Genomic DNA, 17,502 nt, shown 5'->3' with positions numbered 1-17,502 from the left:
GGTTCTCTGTCACCAGAGCAAGGCAAGGGGCTCATAGGCACAATTTTTATGATGTAATTTCAAGGTCCAAGGAATTGTGTCAGTCACAGTGTCCCTGAGTACTAATTGGTGGCATTAAGCCAATAGCAGGACCTTCTCAGAGCCAGCTGCCAGCCCTGGTTCCAGTCACACACACCTTGGAGACCACCAGGACTAGAATTAGTTCTGGCCTTGAGAGTAGCCCTCTTGCTTGTAGGCTAGATGACCAAGTCCACCACCCATGTCAGCCTTTCTTGAAAACAAAGATGTTGGACCCTGGACAATAAGTTAAAGGGTTCCTCCTGAGGCAGGGAATGTGTCCCTCTACCCTGCATCCTTAGGTAGGCAAAAAAGCAACAAGCAACCTGTCATGTCAGAAAAGCAGTGAGAACACACAACTTGTGATAGGCACTGTCCTGGAGATGTTGGTTACAGGCAGCACCATCCTCCTAACAGGGTCATAGGTGGACTCCAAAGACTCAATAGGATGTTCGAAGATTCGATGGGTTGGGGAAGCTCCCAATACCCTTGCCCCTATACCCAGGCTCCTTCCCTGTGAGATGAATATGAAAGGAATCCCACATGGATGCTGAGATGCTAGGCCCAAGAAAATGGGGCTCCAGAGATGGTCACTATAGAAAGGCCCTCCTCCTTCACCTCTGGACGTGGGAGGCAGTGCAGGTGTTTTAGTTATCTTTCCATCGCTGTAACAAACGCCTGATATAATCAACTTATAAAGAAAAAAAATGGTTATTTTGGCTCACAGTTTTAGAGGTTTCAGTCCGTGATCATTTGGCCCCATAGCCTTGGGCCTGTGGCAGTACATTGTGGCAGGAGAGTGAAGTAGAGCCAATGGCCAGGAGAGGGAGAAAGAGGAGTTCAGGGTCCCACAACTCCTTCTGAGGGCATCCCCCCAATGACCTGAAGGCCTCCCACTAGGCCCCGTCCCTTAAAAGACCCCACCTCCCAACAGCACCAAACTGGAGAATTAGCCTCTAACACATGGCTTTTGGAGGACATTTAAGATCTAAACTATAGCAGCAAGTTTGCATGTCCCCAGAGTCACCCAATTGGCATGAGTGAGACCTGGGGAGGTGTGGGGGCTAGGCCTCCTAGCCCAGAGCCATCTTACTCTCCTTGGTCACCTCCACAAGTGGGACTGATCTCCCTGATGCAGACCATAATTATTGGCTTGTGTCCAGAAGAGAGCAACCCAACCAGGCCAAGAGGTCAGAAGATACGGATCTGCTGAGGTGGGGTAGGCAGAGAGGGCAAGGCATACCATAGGCCTTACTGGGGACAGCCTGGTCCCTGGTCCTATACGTGGAAAGCCACAGCACAAGGCTGTTCTGAAAGCTAGAGGATGCTTGCTTGGTAAAGGCTGCCACAATATGGGAAGTGGTTGGCTCTCTCAGATCCTTGAATTGATTTCTTCTTCACCATTTTAACTGGAAATACAATACCCATACAGAAAAGTCCATGAGACACAATCATGGTTCAGACATATTTATGATTTTACCCTCAGGGTAAACATAGTGTTGTTTTGCTTGTTCTTAAACACCATATTTCCTTTATTCTGCTTTCTTTTCTTTTGATAATTTTTTTTCCTGGCATGGTAATTAACTTTTTAATAATTTTTTATTTATTCTAATTAGTTATACATAACAGCATAATGCATTTTGACTGCTTTTTTGTTATTGTTCTAGCTTCTCAGATGCATAGCTCTTTGCTATTCATTCTTTCTCTTTTCTTTTCTAGTGTATGTTTAAGACTATAAATTTCCCTCTAGTACCTGCTTTAACAGTAATCCACAAGTTTAAAAATGAATTTCATTCATTTTTAATTTAAATATTTTATGATTTACATTTTTATTTCTTCTTTTGCCCATGGTTCATTTGAAGTAGGAATATATTTCTTTAGCTGTTAAAACAGAAAATATAAGGCTGATGGTGTAGCTCAGTGATACTGTTTGTCTAGCATGTATGAGGCTCTGGTTTCAATCCCAGCACTGAAAAAAAAAAACGGAGAAGGTGGAGGAGGAGAAGGAGGAGAAGGAGGAGGAGGAGGAGGAGGAGGAGGAGGAGAGGGAAGAGTTATGGGAGGGAATTTTTAAGACATACTGTGTTAAGTGAAAAAATGTAAAACACAAGTGAATATCTATAAAATACTATCTTTCAGGTTAGGAAAGAAAAAGATATGATGAAATATACATGTACCTGCTCATTTGTATAAAAGAAATGTAGATAAACAAGAAGCTAAAGGGATTTGTCACATTAGTGCTTGTCAAAAGAACACAGAAACCAATTTTAAAGAACTCTCAGTGACCAAAACAAGAAATATTTGTTAATTTTTTTGTTATTCAGGTTTCTGTTACTGTATCAATCACTGATTGTCTCAGTGATTACTGAGACAATCAACCTATAGTTAAAAGAGTTATTTGGGGCTCACAATTTTTTGTTGTTGCTATTTTGTTTTTGGTTGGTTGGTTGATATTTTGTTGTTTGTTTTGGTTTGGTTTATGTGGTGTTAGTAAACTCAGGGCCTTGGGCATACCAGGCAAGTGCTGTACATCCCCAGCCTGGTTCAAACTTTTGGAGGTTTTGGTCCATGATCAGTTGAGCCTCTCAAGGGCTCTACCATTTCCCAATGGCACCACCATTTGGGAACCAAGTCTCTAATACATGGGCCTTTAGAGAACATTCCAGATCCAGACTACAGAAATAACATAAAAAATGATGGGGGGTGGGCTGGGGATATAGCTCAGTTGGTAGAGTGCTTGTCTTGCATGCACAAGGCCCTGGGTTCCATTCCCAGCACCAAAAAAAATAAAGAAATAAATAAAACGATGGGGGAAAGAACAGCTCTTCCTTACAGAAGAATTCATGTCAATAAAAATAGAAGAAAAGAAATAGAAAAACATCAGTGAGCATACATTTAAGAACAAGGATATTTGTATAATGTCAACTATACCCCCAATATTTGTTAACCACAAAGGAAAAGATATTCAGTTTGTTGCAGAAATCAGACCAGTCAAGAAGCCACAAACAACACTCTGAGAGTGGAAGAACTCATTTTATTTCACACCAGCTAGCCCAAAGGTGATCAAATCCCAAATTCTATACCTCCATCTCCAGTTTCTCACAACATTTATAGGCTATCTGGTGCCATCAAATTTCTAGGCAGCACAGTGGCAACACATCTGTAAATTTCATTGGCTCGGGAGGCTGAGGCAGGGGGATAGCAGATTCAAGCCAGACTCAGCAATGATGAGGCACTAAGCAACTCAGCCAGACCCTGTCTCTAAATAAAATACAAAATAGGGCTGGGGATGTAGCTCAGTGGTTTAGTGCCATTAAGTTCAATCCCTGGTACTTAAAAAAAAAAATCTAGTCTACACAATAGAAGGCTGTGCACAGGGGTTTCTACCAGGAAACAGGTTTACAGAAACAGAGTGCAATAATGGGAAAAATTGACTCCTCTTACAATGCCTTTGATAATCTCTAGTTTTGAGCCCAAAGTCTCAACAGGGGCCTTTACACTTCAAAGGGGAGTACTTAGTTTCCCAGAAGTAGTTTTTTACAATCCAAAATGTAGGGGTCTGTGGTGTTAATTAGGTTTCCTAAAGAAGGGTTGAAAGGGAGGGGGGAATTTGACACCACCACCGCCCACCCTGTACAGTGTTCTTATAGTTTATTTGCTTTAGCTATTCTGGGTCTTTTATTTTGCCAGATGAATTTCATGACTGCTTTTTCTATTTCTATGAGGAATGTTATTGGGATTTTGATTGGGATTGCATTGAATCTGTATAGTGCTTTTGGTAGTATGGTCATTTTGATAATATTAATTCTGCCTGTCCAAGAGCAAGGTACACCTTTTCAACTTCTAATGTCTTCTCTCTATCTTTCTTTATGGTTCTGTAATTTTTGTTATATAAATCTTTCACCTCTTTCGTTAAGTAGATTCCTAAGTATTTTATTTTTTTGAGGCTATTGTAAATGGGGTAGTTTTCTGCATTTCCCTTTCTGAGGATTTGTCACTGATATACTGAAAGGCATTTGATTTATGGTTATTGATTTTATATCCTGGTACTTCGCTGAATTCATTTACTAGTTCTATAAGTTTTCTGGTAGAACTTTTAGGGTCTTCTAGGTATAGAATTATATCATCAGCAAATGGCGCCAATTTAAGTTCTTCTTTTCCTATACGGATCTCTTTAATTTTTTTCATCTGTCTAATTGCTCTGGCCAGTGTTTCAAGACCTATGTTAAATAGAAGTGGTCAAAGAGGGCATCCCTGTCTTGTTCCAGTTTTTAGAAGGAATGCCTTCAATATTTCTCCATTTAGAATGATGTTGGCCTGAGGCTTAGCATAGATAGCCTTTATGACATTGAGATATGTTCCTATTATCCCTAGTTTTTCGTGTTTTGAACACGAAGGGTGCTGTATTTTGTCAAACACTTTTTCTGTGTCTATTGAGATGATCATATGATTCTTATCTTAAGTCTATTCTTTATTGATTTCCGTATACAGCCCTGGGATGAATCCCTTGATCGTGGTGCATGGTCTTTTTGATATGTTTTTGTATTCAATTTGCCAGAATTTTATTGAGAATTTTTGCATGTATGTTCATTAGAGATATTGGTCTGATGTGTCTTTTTGATGTGTTTTCGCCTGCTTTTGGAATCAGGGTGATATTGGGCCTCATAGAACGAGTTTGGAAGTGCTCCCTCTTTTTCTATTTTCTGAAATAAACTGAAGAGTATTGGTATTAGTTCTTACTTAAAGGTCTTGTAGAATTTGGCTGTGTATGCATCTGGTCCTGGGCTTTTCTTGGTTAGTAGACTTCTGATGACATCTTCTATTTCGTCTCTTGAAATTGATCTGTTTAAATTGTGTATATCATCTTCATTCAATTTGAGCAGATTATATGACTCTAGAAATTTGTGATGCCTTCAATATTTTCTATTTTATTAGAGTACAAGTTTTCAAGATAATTTCTAATTATCTTCTGTATTTCTGTAGTGTCAGTTGTGATATTTCCTTTTTCATCACGTATGTTAGTAATTTGAGTTTTTCTCCTCTACATTAGCATGGCTAAGAGTCTATAAATTCTATTAATTTTTTAAAGAACCAACTTTTTGTTTTGACAATTTTTTCAATTGTTTTTTTGTTTGTTTCAATTTTTATTGATTTAAGCTCTGATTTTAATTATTTCCTGTCTTCTACTGCTTTGGGTGTTTATTTGTTCTTCTTTTTCTAGGGCGTTGAGATGTAATGTTAAGTCATTTATTTGTTGACTTTTTCTTCCTTTAAGGAATGAACTCCATGCAATGAACTTTCCTCTAAGAATTGCTTTCATAGTGTCCCAGAGATTTTGATTTGTTGTATCTGTGTTCTCATTCACCTCTAAAATTTTTTAGTCTGCTCCTAGATGTCTTCTACAACCCATTGTTCATTTAGTAGCATATTATTTAGTCTCCAGGTGTTGAAGTAGCTTTAATTTCTTATTTTATCATTGATTTCTAATTTTATTCCATCATGATATGATAGAATACAGGGTAGTATCTCTTTTTTTAATATTTGCTAAGAGTTGCTTTGTGGCATAATATATGGTCTATTGTAGAGAAGGATCCATGCCCTGTAAGAAGAAAGTGTATTCTTTTGTGAAGTATGAAATATTCTATATATGTGAGTTAAGTCTGAGTTATTGATTGTATTATTAAATTATATAATTTATTTGTTCAGCTTTTGTTTGGAAGATCTACCTAGTGATGAAAGAGATGTATTAAAGTCACTCAAAATTATTGTGTTGTGGTGTATTTGACACTTGAACTTGAAAAGAGTTTGTTTGATGAATGTAGATGCTCCATTGTTTTGGGACATATATATTTATAATTGTTAAGTCTTGTTGGTGTATGTTTCCCTTGAACAGTTTGTCGTGTTCTTCTTTATCTTTTTTGATTGACTTTAGCTTGAAGTCTATGTTATTTGATATGAGGATGGAAATCCCTGCTTGCTTTCGCAGTCCATGTGAGTGATATAATTTTTCCCACCTTTCATCTTCAGTCTGTGGATGTCTTTTGCTATGAGATGAGTCTCGTGGAGGCAGTATATTGTTGGGTCTTTTTTTTTTTTTATCCAATCTGCTAATCTAAGTCTTTTGATTAGTGATATTAGTGATTTTAGGCTATTAACATTCAGGATTATTATTGTGACATGATTTGTTTTCCCAACCATTTTTGTTTATTTTTGGTATTTAACATGACTTGGTTGCTCCTCTGATTAGATTTTCCTTTAATGTAATACCGCCCTCTGCTGATTTTCATCATTGTTTTTCATTTTCTCTTCTTGGAATATTTTGCTGAGGATGTTCTTTAGTGCAGGCTTTCTAGTTGTAAATTCTTTTAGCTTTTGTTTATCATGGAAGGTTTTTATTTCATCATCAAATCTAAAGCTTGGTTTTGCTGGATATAAGATTCTTGGTTGGCATCCATTTTCTTTCAGAGTTTGGTATATGTTGTTCCATGATTTCCTGGCTTTGAGGGTCTGGGTTGAAAAATCTGCTGAGATACAAATTGGTCTCCCTCTGTAAGTGATCTGATTCCTCTCTCTTGTGGCTTTTAAGATTCTATTCTTATTTTGTATGCTAGGCATTTTCATTAGAATGTGCCTTGGTGTAGATCTGTTGTAATTTTGTACATTTGGTGTCCTGTAAGCCTATTGTATTTGGTTTTCCAATTCATTCTTCATGCTTGGGAAATTTTCTGATATTATCTCATAGGAGAGATTGTGCATTCCTTTGGTTTGAAACTCTATGCCTTCCTCTATCCCAATAACTCTTAGATTTGGTCTTTTGATGCTGTCCCATAATTCTTGGATGTACTGTTCATGGTTTCTTACTATCTTCACTGTGTAATCAAGTTTATTTTCCAGATATATACTTTGACTTCATTTTCTGATGTTCTTTCTTCTAAGTGATCTAGTCTGTTGTTATGCTTTATATTGAATTTTTTATTTGAATTATTGTATCCTTCATTTCAAGGATTTCTGACTAGTTTTTTCTTCAGAGTCTCTATCTCTTTCTTGAAGTAATCTTTTGCTACCTGTATTTGCTCTCTTATCTCTTGGTTGGAGTAAACAAATTTTGCCTGTATTTGCTCTCTTAGTTCATTCTTGAATTCATAGATCATTTTAATTATGAACCCTCTGATCTCCTTCTCTGACATTTCATCAACTTCACTGTCCATAGGTTCTGTTATAGTAGTATCCTGATTTGTTTGGGACACTTTCCTCTCTTGTTTTTTTATGTTGTCTATGTGTCTTCCTTTCTTGCATCGTGGATCTGGGATATTACAGTTTCTACCCTATAATCTTATAGTACCCGTGCAGATTGTCTGCACCTCATCTTGATGTTGGGCTTCCACACCCTGCTGGTGTCCCTCAATGTATGCTACTGCATCTAAAAGTGGTGGCAGCAATAACCGAGGTAACTTGAGATAATAATTGAGGTGCCCCAAGATGGAAGTAATGTCTTACAGAAATGGGGCTGAAAGGGTGGGCCCCACACTCTGTTTGGGATGCCTGCTCTGAGATGCAGCTGACTCTAGGCCCTGTCTGTTGTCAAAAAGTTAGGGGCTACTGCATGGGGAAGGCTATGGAGATGACTGCAGAGTCCCAAGATGGAAGTGGGTTAGGTTTAGGTTCCTAGGTGTGTGGTGGGACAAACTCGGACCTATTCTGGATCTGAGTTCTGTGTAAGTTGGCATGGGTGGATCTGGGCCAGGCCTGGGCTTCCACAGTAGTCTGCTGGTCTGAAGAGGTGGTCCTGTGACAGAGGCTGGGCTCCAGTGGGTGCCTGCCAATGGAGGGGTGGAGCTGGCCCTACTGTGAGCCTGGATTCCATGCAGCCGGTGTAGGTGTATCTGGGCCGCCTAACTTGACCTCCCATTGTAGTCTCTTCTTTTGTTCTTTGGCATACTGTAGTTTTCATTGTAGAGGTCTTTCACCTCTTTCAAGTTGATTCCCAAGTTTTTGTTTTGTTTTGTTTTTTGCTTTTTGTTTTTTGTTTTTGAGGCTATTGTAAATGGGGTGGTTTTTCCTAGTTTCTCTTTCTGAGGATTTGTCACTGATGTACAGAAATAAATGCCTTTTATTTATGGTGTTGATTTTATATCTAGCTACTTTGCTGAATTTATTAGTTCTAGAAGATTTCTGGTGGAATGTTTTGGGTCTTCTAGGTAAAAAATCATATCATCTGCAAATAGTGATAATTTGAGTTCTTTTTTTTCTATCTGTATCCCTTTAATTTCTTTCATCTCTCTAAATGCTATGGCTAATTTCAAGGACTATGTTAAATAAATAAAAGTAGTGAAAGAGAACATCCCTGTCTTCTTCCAGTTATTAGAGGGAATGCTTTCAATTTTTCTCCATTTAGAATGATGTTGGCCTGGGGCTTAGCATAGATAGTCTTTACAATGTTGGGGTATGTTCCTGATATCCCTAGTTTTTCTAGCATTTTGAACATGAAGGGGTGCATTTTTTTCGAATGCTTTTTCTGTGTCTATTGAGATGATCCTATTATTCTTATCTTTAAGTCTACTGATATGATTTATTGATTTCTGTATGTTGAACCAATCTTGCATTCCTGGGATAAACCTTGCTTGATCATGGTGCACTATCTTTTTGATATGTTTTTGTATTCAATTTTCCAGAATTTTATTGAAAATTTTTGTATCTATGTTTATTAGAGATATTGGTCTGAAATTCTGTTTCTTTGCTGTGTCTTTGTCTGGTTTTGGAGCCAGGGTAATATTGGCCTCATAGAATGTGTTTGGAAGTGTTCCCTCTTTTTATATTTCATGAAATAGTTTGAGAAGCATTGATGTTAGTTCTTCTTTAAATGTATTTTAGAACTCAGCTGGGCATCCCTCCAATCCTGGGCTTTTCTTGGTTGGTAGGCTACTGATGGCATCCTCTATTTCCTTGCCTGAAATTGATATTTTTAAATTGTGTATGGTGGGGTTAAGTACAGGAGCATCTATGATGCCAACTGGGCATAGCTCAGGAAGCAGGTGAATATTTCTCATATGAACTACTATGGGAACTTCCTTTACAATGTACAGAAGAATGGCTATATAAATAAGTTAGTTAAGAAGAGAGGTGATGCTGTTTCACACAGTGTCACCTGTTAATTTTTTGGAAAAACAAATTTTAACCATCAACATATAATCAAAACTTCAGTCTCCCAAATACATTAGAAATATACAGTAATGACAGCAAAATTGACAATCAAATTTTGCTTTAGTTGGAGCCAGACCTCTTTACATATTTGGACTAGGCTGTTTTCACCTTTTCTTGCTATATAAATGTTTCTATTTCTGGATCCAGGATGGCGGGCCAGAGGGAGGAAGCATTCTGTGTTGCTCCCTGACCTGGGATGCAAGTAGTGAGACTACTGCTTCTCTGCAAGCAATCTTCCTGCCCCCCTGCACTCATCCAGGGCTCCAGGCCTCAGCATCAGAGTAGGTCTCCCAACTACTTGCTCACACAGGACTACTGGGTACCCCAGGGAGACCATCAGAGGTGGCAGCAGCACCCGTGAAGAACTTTCAGCCACACACTCAAGCAGAAAGCATTGATGCCGCTCCCATGGAGGACACCTGGCAGCTTCCCACCAGTAGGAACTCAGACCGCCACCCCCGTGTGGATCCGCATCTATCTATGTGGGGCTCCCCTGGTCACTTCTGTCTTGGGATTCTGCAGCAGTGGACACAGCCTCCTATGTGCAGTAGCCTGCCTGCACCCAGGAATTTCACACAGCCTCTGAAGTCAGCGCACATCATCCAAAATCATCACCTGGCTCCCCCCAGCCAATCAACACCTCAACTCTGAAAGCAGGAGCCTCCATCTTGGGCCACTTTCATCACCATCCTCCACGTACCCAGTTTCTAACTCCCCCCCTCTACAGCAGCCACTAACCTGGCACAGTGACACTCTAATTACCCTCACCACCCTGAGGGTGAAGATACCAGCTGACAACAGAGGACACCACCTATCAGATGAGAAGGGAAGCAGGAAAGATACCAATCACCAAGCAAAACAAGCCCTGTGTCTTCATTCAAGATTTTTTTCCCTTTTTTTTTCCCTTCTCCCTCTCCTGTCTCCTGCCCTCACATCCCCAACATGTGTCAAGCCAAGTACATTGCATGAATTAGGATTTTGAAGACTGGGATGTCTGAATAGTATATTTGAGTTGTGTTGTACATTCTTTTTATTCTTTTTTTATTTTTAATTTTTTTCTTTCTCTTTTCTCCCACCAATTTCTGCTATTTTAACATTTTTTATTTTTCTTGATATATATGTGTGTTTGTTTTATATACTCCACTGTCTTCCCACTTTCTTGTCTGATCTATATAGCCACTTAGGTATTTTGTCTTCGCTTTTTATTTTTGTAAATTAAGATAAAAGATGAATCAAAAGTTTCCAGCTCAAGTTAGGTGAAATCAAAGAAGAGAAAAAAGTAGATTGTATAGCAAATAGTTCTCCGACACCTGCCATTTCTAAAACCATTGAGAACATTTTACCAAATTAATTTTATTAAAATTTATATTAAATTATATAATGAATATTAAATAATTTGATTTCTATTAAAATTTATTTAAATTAATTTTTAAACCAGTCTAAAAAATTCAAGAAATTTTTAAACATAAATTATTAAATTTATTTTAATTCATAAATAAAATTAATTAATGAAATTAATTAAATTCATAATTAATAAAATAAATTAAATTAGTGAAACTAATTCTTAATAAACTATAATGATTTATTTTAAATAATTTCATTTATATTAAATTTTATTTCAATCAATTTTCATCAAAATTTTCTTAATGGTTTTAGAAATTACAGGTGTCAGAGAAGCATTTGCTACATAATCTGCTTTCTCACTTCTCTGATATCACCTGACTTAAGCTAGAAACTTTTGATTTATCTTTTACCTTAATTTACCAAAATAAGAAAGGACTTATCTACTTCTTTGTTAACTTTTTCATCTTTCAAAACTTTGTAATGTTTTATTTCTCTATCCCACTTTTTTCCTTGATCAAATGTTTTTAAAAATGTGTTTATAAGCATTACTGAAGGGCCCAGAGCAAAGTATGTAAACAGTCCAGATACTTAATGATACATTCTTACAAATTAAAAAGGATGCATGTGATTATACTTTGGGTCTGACAAATGTCATCTTCCTTCTGGACATATGTAACATCTAGAAAACGAAATGAACGTCAAGTGACTTTTTATAGAATGAAGTTAAATGGATAGGTGTCATAGTATTTGGGTTAAAAGAATCTTAGAATTTATCCACTAAACTTCATGTTCAGGCCCTCCCACTGTAATTTTCTTTTAGTAGTTATACAGTGTTTTCTTTTATGAACTAAAGAATTTACAATATTTTGCTACTTCATATTTTGTTTTCATCTAGCCCAAATTCTGAGGTATGTATCTTTTTCATATGGGTTTCATATGGGTTGGATTTTTCTTCTATTCTGTCTGCTATATAAATGTATCATTTTTATCTTAATATAATTAAATGTAACAAATATAATCCTTAAAAAAAAGGGGGTTGGAGCTATGGTTATTATTGCTGTTGATTACCTGATAGCATCAGAGCAAAATATCACATGAAAACGAGGACTGCGGTAAACAAAGAAAAATTTATTTTAAAATTGTGCCACAGCAAACACACACACACTAAAAATGGGGAGGGGGAGACAAAAGACCTGGAACTTCTATGGATCAACTTTTTTCTTTGTCCCTACAAATACACCGCTTCTTTTTGAAAAGGCCACTTTATAAAAAGAACAAAATGTTTATTTCTTCTTTAAAGTACTAACTCATCTCTGGCTTGAGAATCACTTTGAATTGCTTTCAAAGGTCCTTTAGTACAACCCTGGCGCTATTGTCTGGCGACACTGGCAATGGTGTAAAGGTGGGCATGAAGTCTGCGATGGGATTCAAAAGGAGATTCTCAGGTCCACCAGGTCCAAGTCCATCTAGGCTAATCAGTGGCACAGCCACAGAACGCGGTGCCAAGAATGGATTCACAGCCTCTCTTTTACCAGCTCTGAATTCTGCTGTGTCTGTCACACTTCTTGGTATTTTTGCACGTTCCCTTCTCCTTCCTCTGGAGTCTAGACACTTCATGGCACGAGCAGAAAGTTTTGGTGATGAAATGGATGAATGAGATTCTGTTTCCAGAAATTTGACAAAAAGTTCTGAAAAAGAACTCTTCAGCCCAGGTTGCTCATTTGGTGTCAAATGTGGGTTGGGGACACATTGGGATCCTCCTGCAAGCCATCCCATCATCCACTTAGTAACACCACCATCATCTCCACTCAACAACTGCTCCATTTCCTCCTTTTGAATGCCCAGGATGCTTCCCATTAACCTTAACACTTTGGGACGCTGATTTTTCGGTGTCTGGAAATGCCCGATGAACAGGTTTCTCATTAGGGCTTTGTCCACTTTCCTTCTGTGCCATTTTCCGAGTTCATCCATTTCTTTTGGGCATTGTCCAATATTTCTCGTGGGAGCTCACTTTGTTCAATCTGTTCTTCCTTTTGATGTAACTGTTGTGTAGGTCTGGTTGCTGAATCCAACATACGGTTGGCTTCATCCAAGCGTTCCTGTAATAACAATGCCTCTCTTTCTAGATTTTCTGCCTTTTCCTTCCATTCGGTGGTACGTTGTCTTTCCTTTTCTAATTCAGCGGAATACATAGCTTTTTCTTCTTCTTGGGAACTCTCTAGAACCTTTTGCAGGTTAGTGAGTAACATGGCATACTGCTTTCCTTGTTCCTGGTAGAGCGAAAGCTGCAGGGCGTTCTCATCCCTCTCTTGAGAGAGTAAACGCACCTGTTTCTGCAGGGACTCTACCTGCACACTGGCTTGATGACTTGCATTAGAAGAGGAGAGCAGCTTTTCCTCCAATAGTGTGACTTTCTCTCTTAGGTTCCTCTCTCTCTTCTCTGCAGCCCCAATTTCCCAGCTGTAAGAATCTTCTGATTCTAGAAGATGGCTCCTCAGGCTTTGTACCTCCTGCTTCAAGTGTAATTCTTTGTCATGTAAGTGTTGAACCTCTTGCTCTAAGGTCCGCTTTGCCATCTGTTGGTGCTTTAGAGACAAGGTGACTTGGTTTCTCTCCTGCTGAAATAGGATGCTCTTCTCCTGCATGGATTCAAGTGCTTTTAAAAGTTGACTTAAGTCCCCAGCCTTGCCATCTTCTTTCTCTAGTAACAGCTGCTCAAAGGCAAGAGCTTGCTCCTTCATGGACTGGCACTCATACTCTTGTTCTAGCAGGATCACAGAGAACTTCAAGTTGGTCTCTTGTAATGCTTGATACTCCATTTCCTTTTCTTGAGATGTTTCTGTCATTTTTTAATTTTCCCTTTTGAGTTGAGAAATGACCATTTCTAAAATTAATGTTCTCTCTTTTAGGTTGGTTATTGCTTGCCTCAACAACTCATTTTCATTCACTTTGTCAGTGAGCTTTTCATTGGAAGAAAGAAACTGATCACTTTTGGCTTGGATGAAGAGGTCTTTTTCCTTCAGTAAAGTGTTTAACACATCTTGTTCTTCCTTGAGCTGTTTAATTTCGGAATCCATTTCTTCATGTTCTTTGTTTTCTCTGTCTGTGGCAGCAGCAATTGCATCAGACAACCTGTGGTTATTTTCCTGGAGCATCCTAATGGTAGCCTCCTTTTCTTGCAGTGACTGTCTCAGCTCTTGGACCTCTGCTAACTGGGAGGTACGTGATAACGCAGCCAAGAGCTGGAGTGGAATCATATCAAGTTTTCCTGAATAAGTTTTAGCCTGAAGAGCTTATTGCTGGATAGCTTGAGTGAGTTGACCAACTTCATCTTCAGACAGCTGATCAATCTGGTTGGTTAAAAATCTACTCTTTTCATTTACAAGTTGAATTTCAAGTTCATGTTGTTGGATTCCTTTCCCTCCTTTTACAGTTTCATGGTTACACAGGTCGTGTTTTTCACTTCCATTTTCTATACAAAGACTTTTAACTTTTATTATTTGGAAACTATCAGAATTGTCTGCTGGAGTGTTGTGTGTGTCTTCCTGCAACTGGGCTTTTATTTGTTCACTGGTTTTCTGCACATTCCCAATTTCCTCATCTTTCTGCTCCATCACAGAAGGCTGCAATTGACTCCATTCCAGCTTCAAGGTTTCACACTGTTCCATTATTTGGTGCTTTTCCATACTGAGCTGCTCTTTTTCTCTCTTCAAGACCTCTGTGTCATTTTGTGCCAAAGATAATTGTTCATTTATGTCTTTTAGTTGATCCTCAAGTTCTTCGATCTTCCTGGCAGACTCTAGTTTTTCAGTTTGTAGAACCTGAATCGTTTTTTGCAAGTCACAGATTTTAGACTCATCAGTTACTGTTACTCCCGAGTCACCTTGATGTAACTGATTTTCAAGTTTTCTAATTCTTTCTTCAGAGTCATTTAGTTCCTCTCGATACCGGCGACTCATCTCTGCCAGTTTCTGTTGATGTACATTCTGCAAAACTGCAATTTCACCTTGGTGATTATCAAGGTCTTGATTTCGGTTTTGTTCAAGTAGCTTAATAGTATTTTGTAGTTGGCAGATTTCACTTTGATCTGAATTATGTGTTGCCTGTGCCTGAGCAACAGCGCTCCAACGGCCAACTTCGAATTCGAGTCTTGAAACTTCAATTGACAGTCTGTTGATTTCTTGTTGTGCTGAAATGATGTCACTGAAGTCCATGTCATCACCGGGAAAAGCTGAACCATGACTGATGTCATGACCAAATGAAGATGGGGCAGTGGTTGACGGTACACCACCAGCTCCTGAATGCAGTGGTTGGGCAGCTGACTTCAGTTGAAACAACTCATCCTCTAGGTCATACTGTCTTGCTTTCAGTTGCCTGATTTGGACTTCTTTCTGTGCCAGTTCATTTCAGTGATTTGCAGATTGATGTTGGATGCGTAGCTCGGATGCTGCATACCTTTCTTCCAGGTCAGAACAATAGTTTTTAAGTCTTTCATTGTCATATCTGATCATCCATTTGGTATCTTCAATGTTCTTTCTCCAATAACTAGGTAAACCTGCTTCTACCTCCTCGAATTCATCGAGAACCGCGTCCTTGGTGACATTGGACGTATGGCCAGTGAGGGAAGCCAAGCTGTCCCCCACCTGACCCAAGGAGTGGCCCAAGCTGGAGCCTAGGCCTCTAAACCAGGATGACATCTCCCCAATTTCAGTGAGCCATCAGACCCACTCTGAAAACCACCTCTGTCTCTATCCACCTCTGAAAACCACCTCTGTCTCTATCCACCTCTGAAAACCACCTCCGTCTCTATCCACCTCTGCTCTGAAACTCCTGGAATGCTGGGGGGTCAATTATGACCCAAACACTCAGAATTCCACGAAGGGCGGGGCTCGTGCCAACCATTGCTATCTGCCTAGAAATGCAGAGGCTTGGCCTGGGCTTGCACCAGGGACTTGCCACCAGTGGCACAGTCACCCCCGCAGTGCCTGGGCTCCTTCTCACCACTTTCCACCCTCGGGCTTGGGTGACTTCTAGCCGAGTGTTAGCAACTTGCCACAGCTGGCTACCCCTGCTACCTGGGCGCTAGCTGCCATATCACCCCTACCTCATTCTTAAAGATAATAAACTTGAAACTTTCCCACTAAGATCAGGAACAATCAAGGGTATTCTCTCCTACTACTCCTTTTTAACATTTTACTGACTTCCTAGCTAATGCCTCCTGTGTGCCAGGTGAGTGCCTTACCACTGAGCCCCAGCCCCAACCATAAAACTGATGTTTTTTTAATGAGATGGAAGTTCATCTTGGGGGTAGAGCATTTGCCTACCAGGTATGCAGTCCTAGATTTTATCCCCAACACCAAACAAGATGATTTTTTTAGAAAGAAAGATTTCATCAAGATAGTATCAGCCATTATATATAGATTATACATAAATTATGAAATGTATTGGATACTATTAATCTAAACCACACTGAAGGCAAGAATGTGAATGCAGGTTCCCAATCAAGCCATCACCAATTACCAGGGGAAGGGCTCATTACTTCTGGGCTGAGGAGAGTGAAACTGAAGATCAGAGACTCCTTTCCACATGCATACCTTGTAAACATAATGTACTTTTGTGATTTGTATAATGAAATGTTCTTGCTGTAATATAGACTTATTTATAAGATTAGGACCTACATGACCCAGACTTATTTATGAGAGTGGGACTTCTAATTTTTTTCTTATAAATAAGTCCTAATCTTATTTATTTACTTACTCTTGAAGCATAGCTTTTAAGCTATAATTTTAAAGCAGATGTATACAGGAAATGTTGCTTTCCTATTTTTTCTGAAATATCAGGCTGTCTGCTTTACCTGCTAACTTAGGAAAGTCATAGGAGTGCTAATGCTCTCTTCTCTGTCCTGTGCATCCTGTGGTTACAGGCAGCATATAGTGTGTACTCTAGTGTCCAGTGGCATGGCACTGCCCTGGCATATAGAGCTGGTCCATCCAGAGTTGAAACCTAGGGGCAGCAAGTAATTTTTTTTCTAAACATACCCTTCCTTGCTTGGGCTAGGTCCTCCTTACCTGGGTCCCCCTGGGTAGTACCTGAAGCCTGGGCAGGACAGCCTGGATCCTACTCAACTACTCTAGTGAATCAGGTCATGCATTTCTTCATACTGCAGCTTCATGGCAGCTTCTATTGGAATAACATTCTGAGCGAGGTTTAGGGTTTGAAAAGCAAGATATGATTATTAATAACAAAGGAATGAAAGGAACAAGATGGGAGATAAAGAACCTGTTACCCAGAGGATAGTGTACCAGCAGTAGTTCCTCCCAGTGACCTCCTTTCCAACAGCCATCAGGAGGAATTGCCTTGGTTTGTTCTCTCCGTGGGTCTGGAGGGAAGCAAGCTCTCCATGGGACATAGTGTGTCTGGCTCTGGTGCTCAACCCTGAGCTCCTAATCTCTGCTTCTCTCAGGAGCCCTGTCTTTCTCTGTTTTTTATTGCTACAATGGAAGACCACAGACTGGGTAATTTATAAAGAAGAGAGTGGTTTTTTTAGTTGATTTTTTATTAATTCTACTCAGTTACACATGACAGTAGAAAGCTTTTTGAATCATTGTACACAAGTGGAACACAACTTTATGTTTTTCCTGTTGTACATGATATAGAGTCACACCACATGTGCAGTCATACATGTACCTAGGGTAATGATGTCCATCCCATTCCACCATCTTTCCTACCTGCATCTCTTCTTCCCTTCTCTTCCTCCCCCTTTTCCCAATCAAAGTACCTCCACTCTCACCCCTCCAACCCCCATTATGGATCAGCATGCACTTATCAGAGAGAACATTTGGCCTTTGGTTTTTCAGGATTGGCTTACTTTGCTTAGCATGATATTCTCCAACTCTATCC

The 17,502-nt window shown here is 39.2% G+C and overlaps 2 protein-coding genes across 2 annotated transcripts; both read right to left on the bottom strand.

Annotated features, from left to right (window-relative positions):
- Positions 1-11,904: 11,904 nt before the first annotated feature.
- LOC107146073 (thyroid receptor-interacting protein 11-like) lies at positions 11,905-13,859 on the bottom strand. The gene is given in 2 exon segments (XM_048786315.1): positions 11,905-12,539; positions 12,542-13,859. Coding segments are annotated over 2 exon segments (1,953 nt in total).
- A 36-nt stretch (positions 13,860-13,895) lies between these two features.
- LOC107146283 (thyroid receptor-interacting protein 11-like) lies at positions 13,896-15,668 on the bottom strand. Its single transcript, XM_048786572.1, is given in 1 exon segment — positions 13,896-15,668. A coding segment is annotated over 1 exon segment (1,404 nt). The 5' UTR covers positions 15,300-15,668.
- Positions 15,669-17,502: the final 1,834 nt, after the last annotated feature.

Source organism: Marmota marmota, unplaced genomic scaffold, assembly GCF_001458135.2.
Source record: "Marmota marmota marmota unplaced genomic scaffold, marMar, whole genome shotgun sequence".
NCBI lineage: Eukaryota > Metazoa > Chordata > Mammalia > Rodentia > Sciuridae > Marmota > Marmota marmota.
This window is presented reverse-complemented; position numbering and strand designations above follow the sequence as displayed.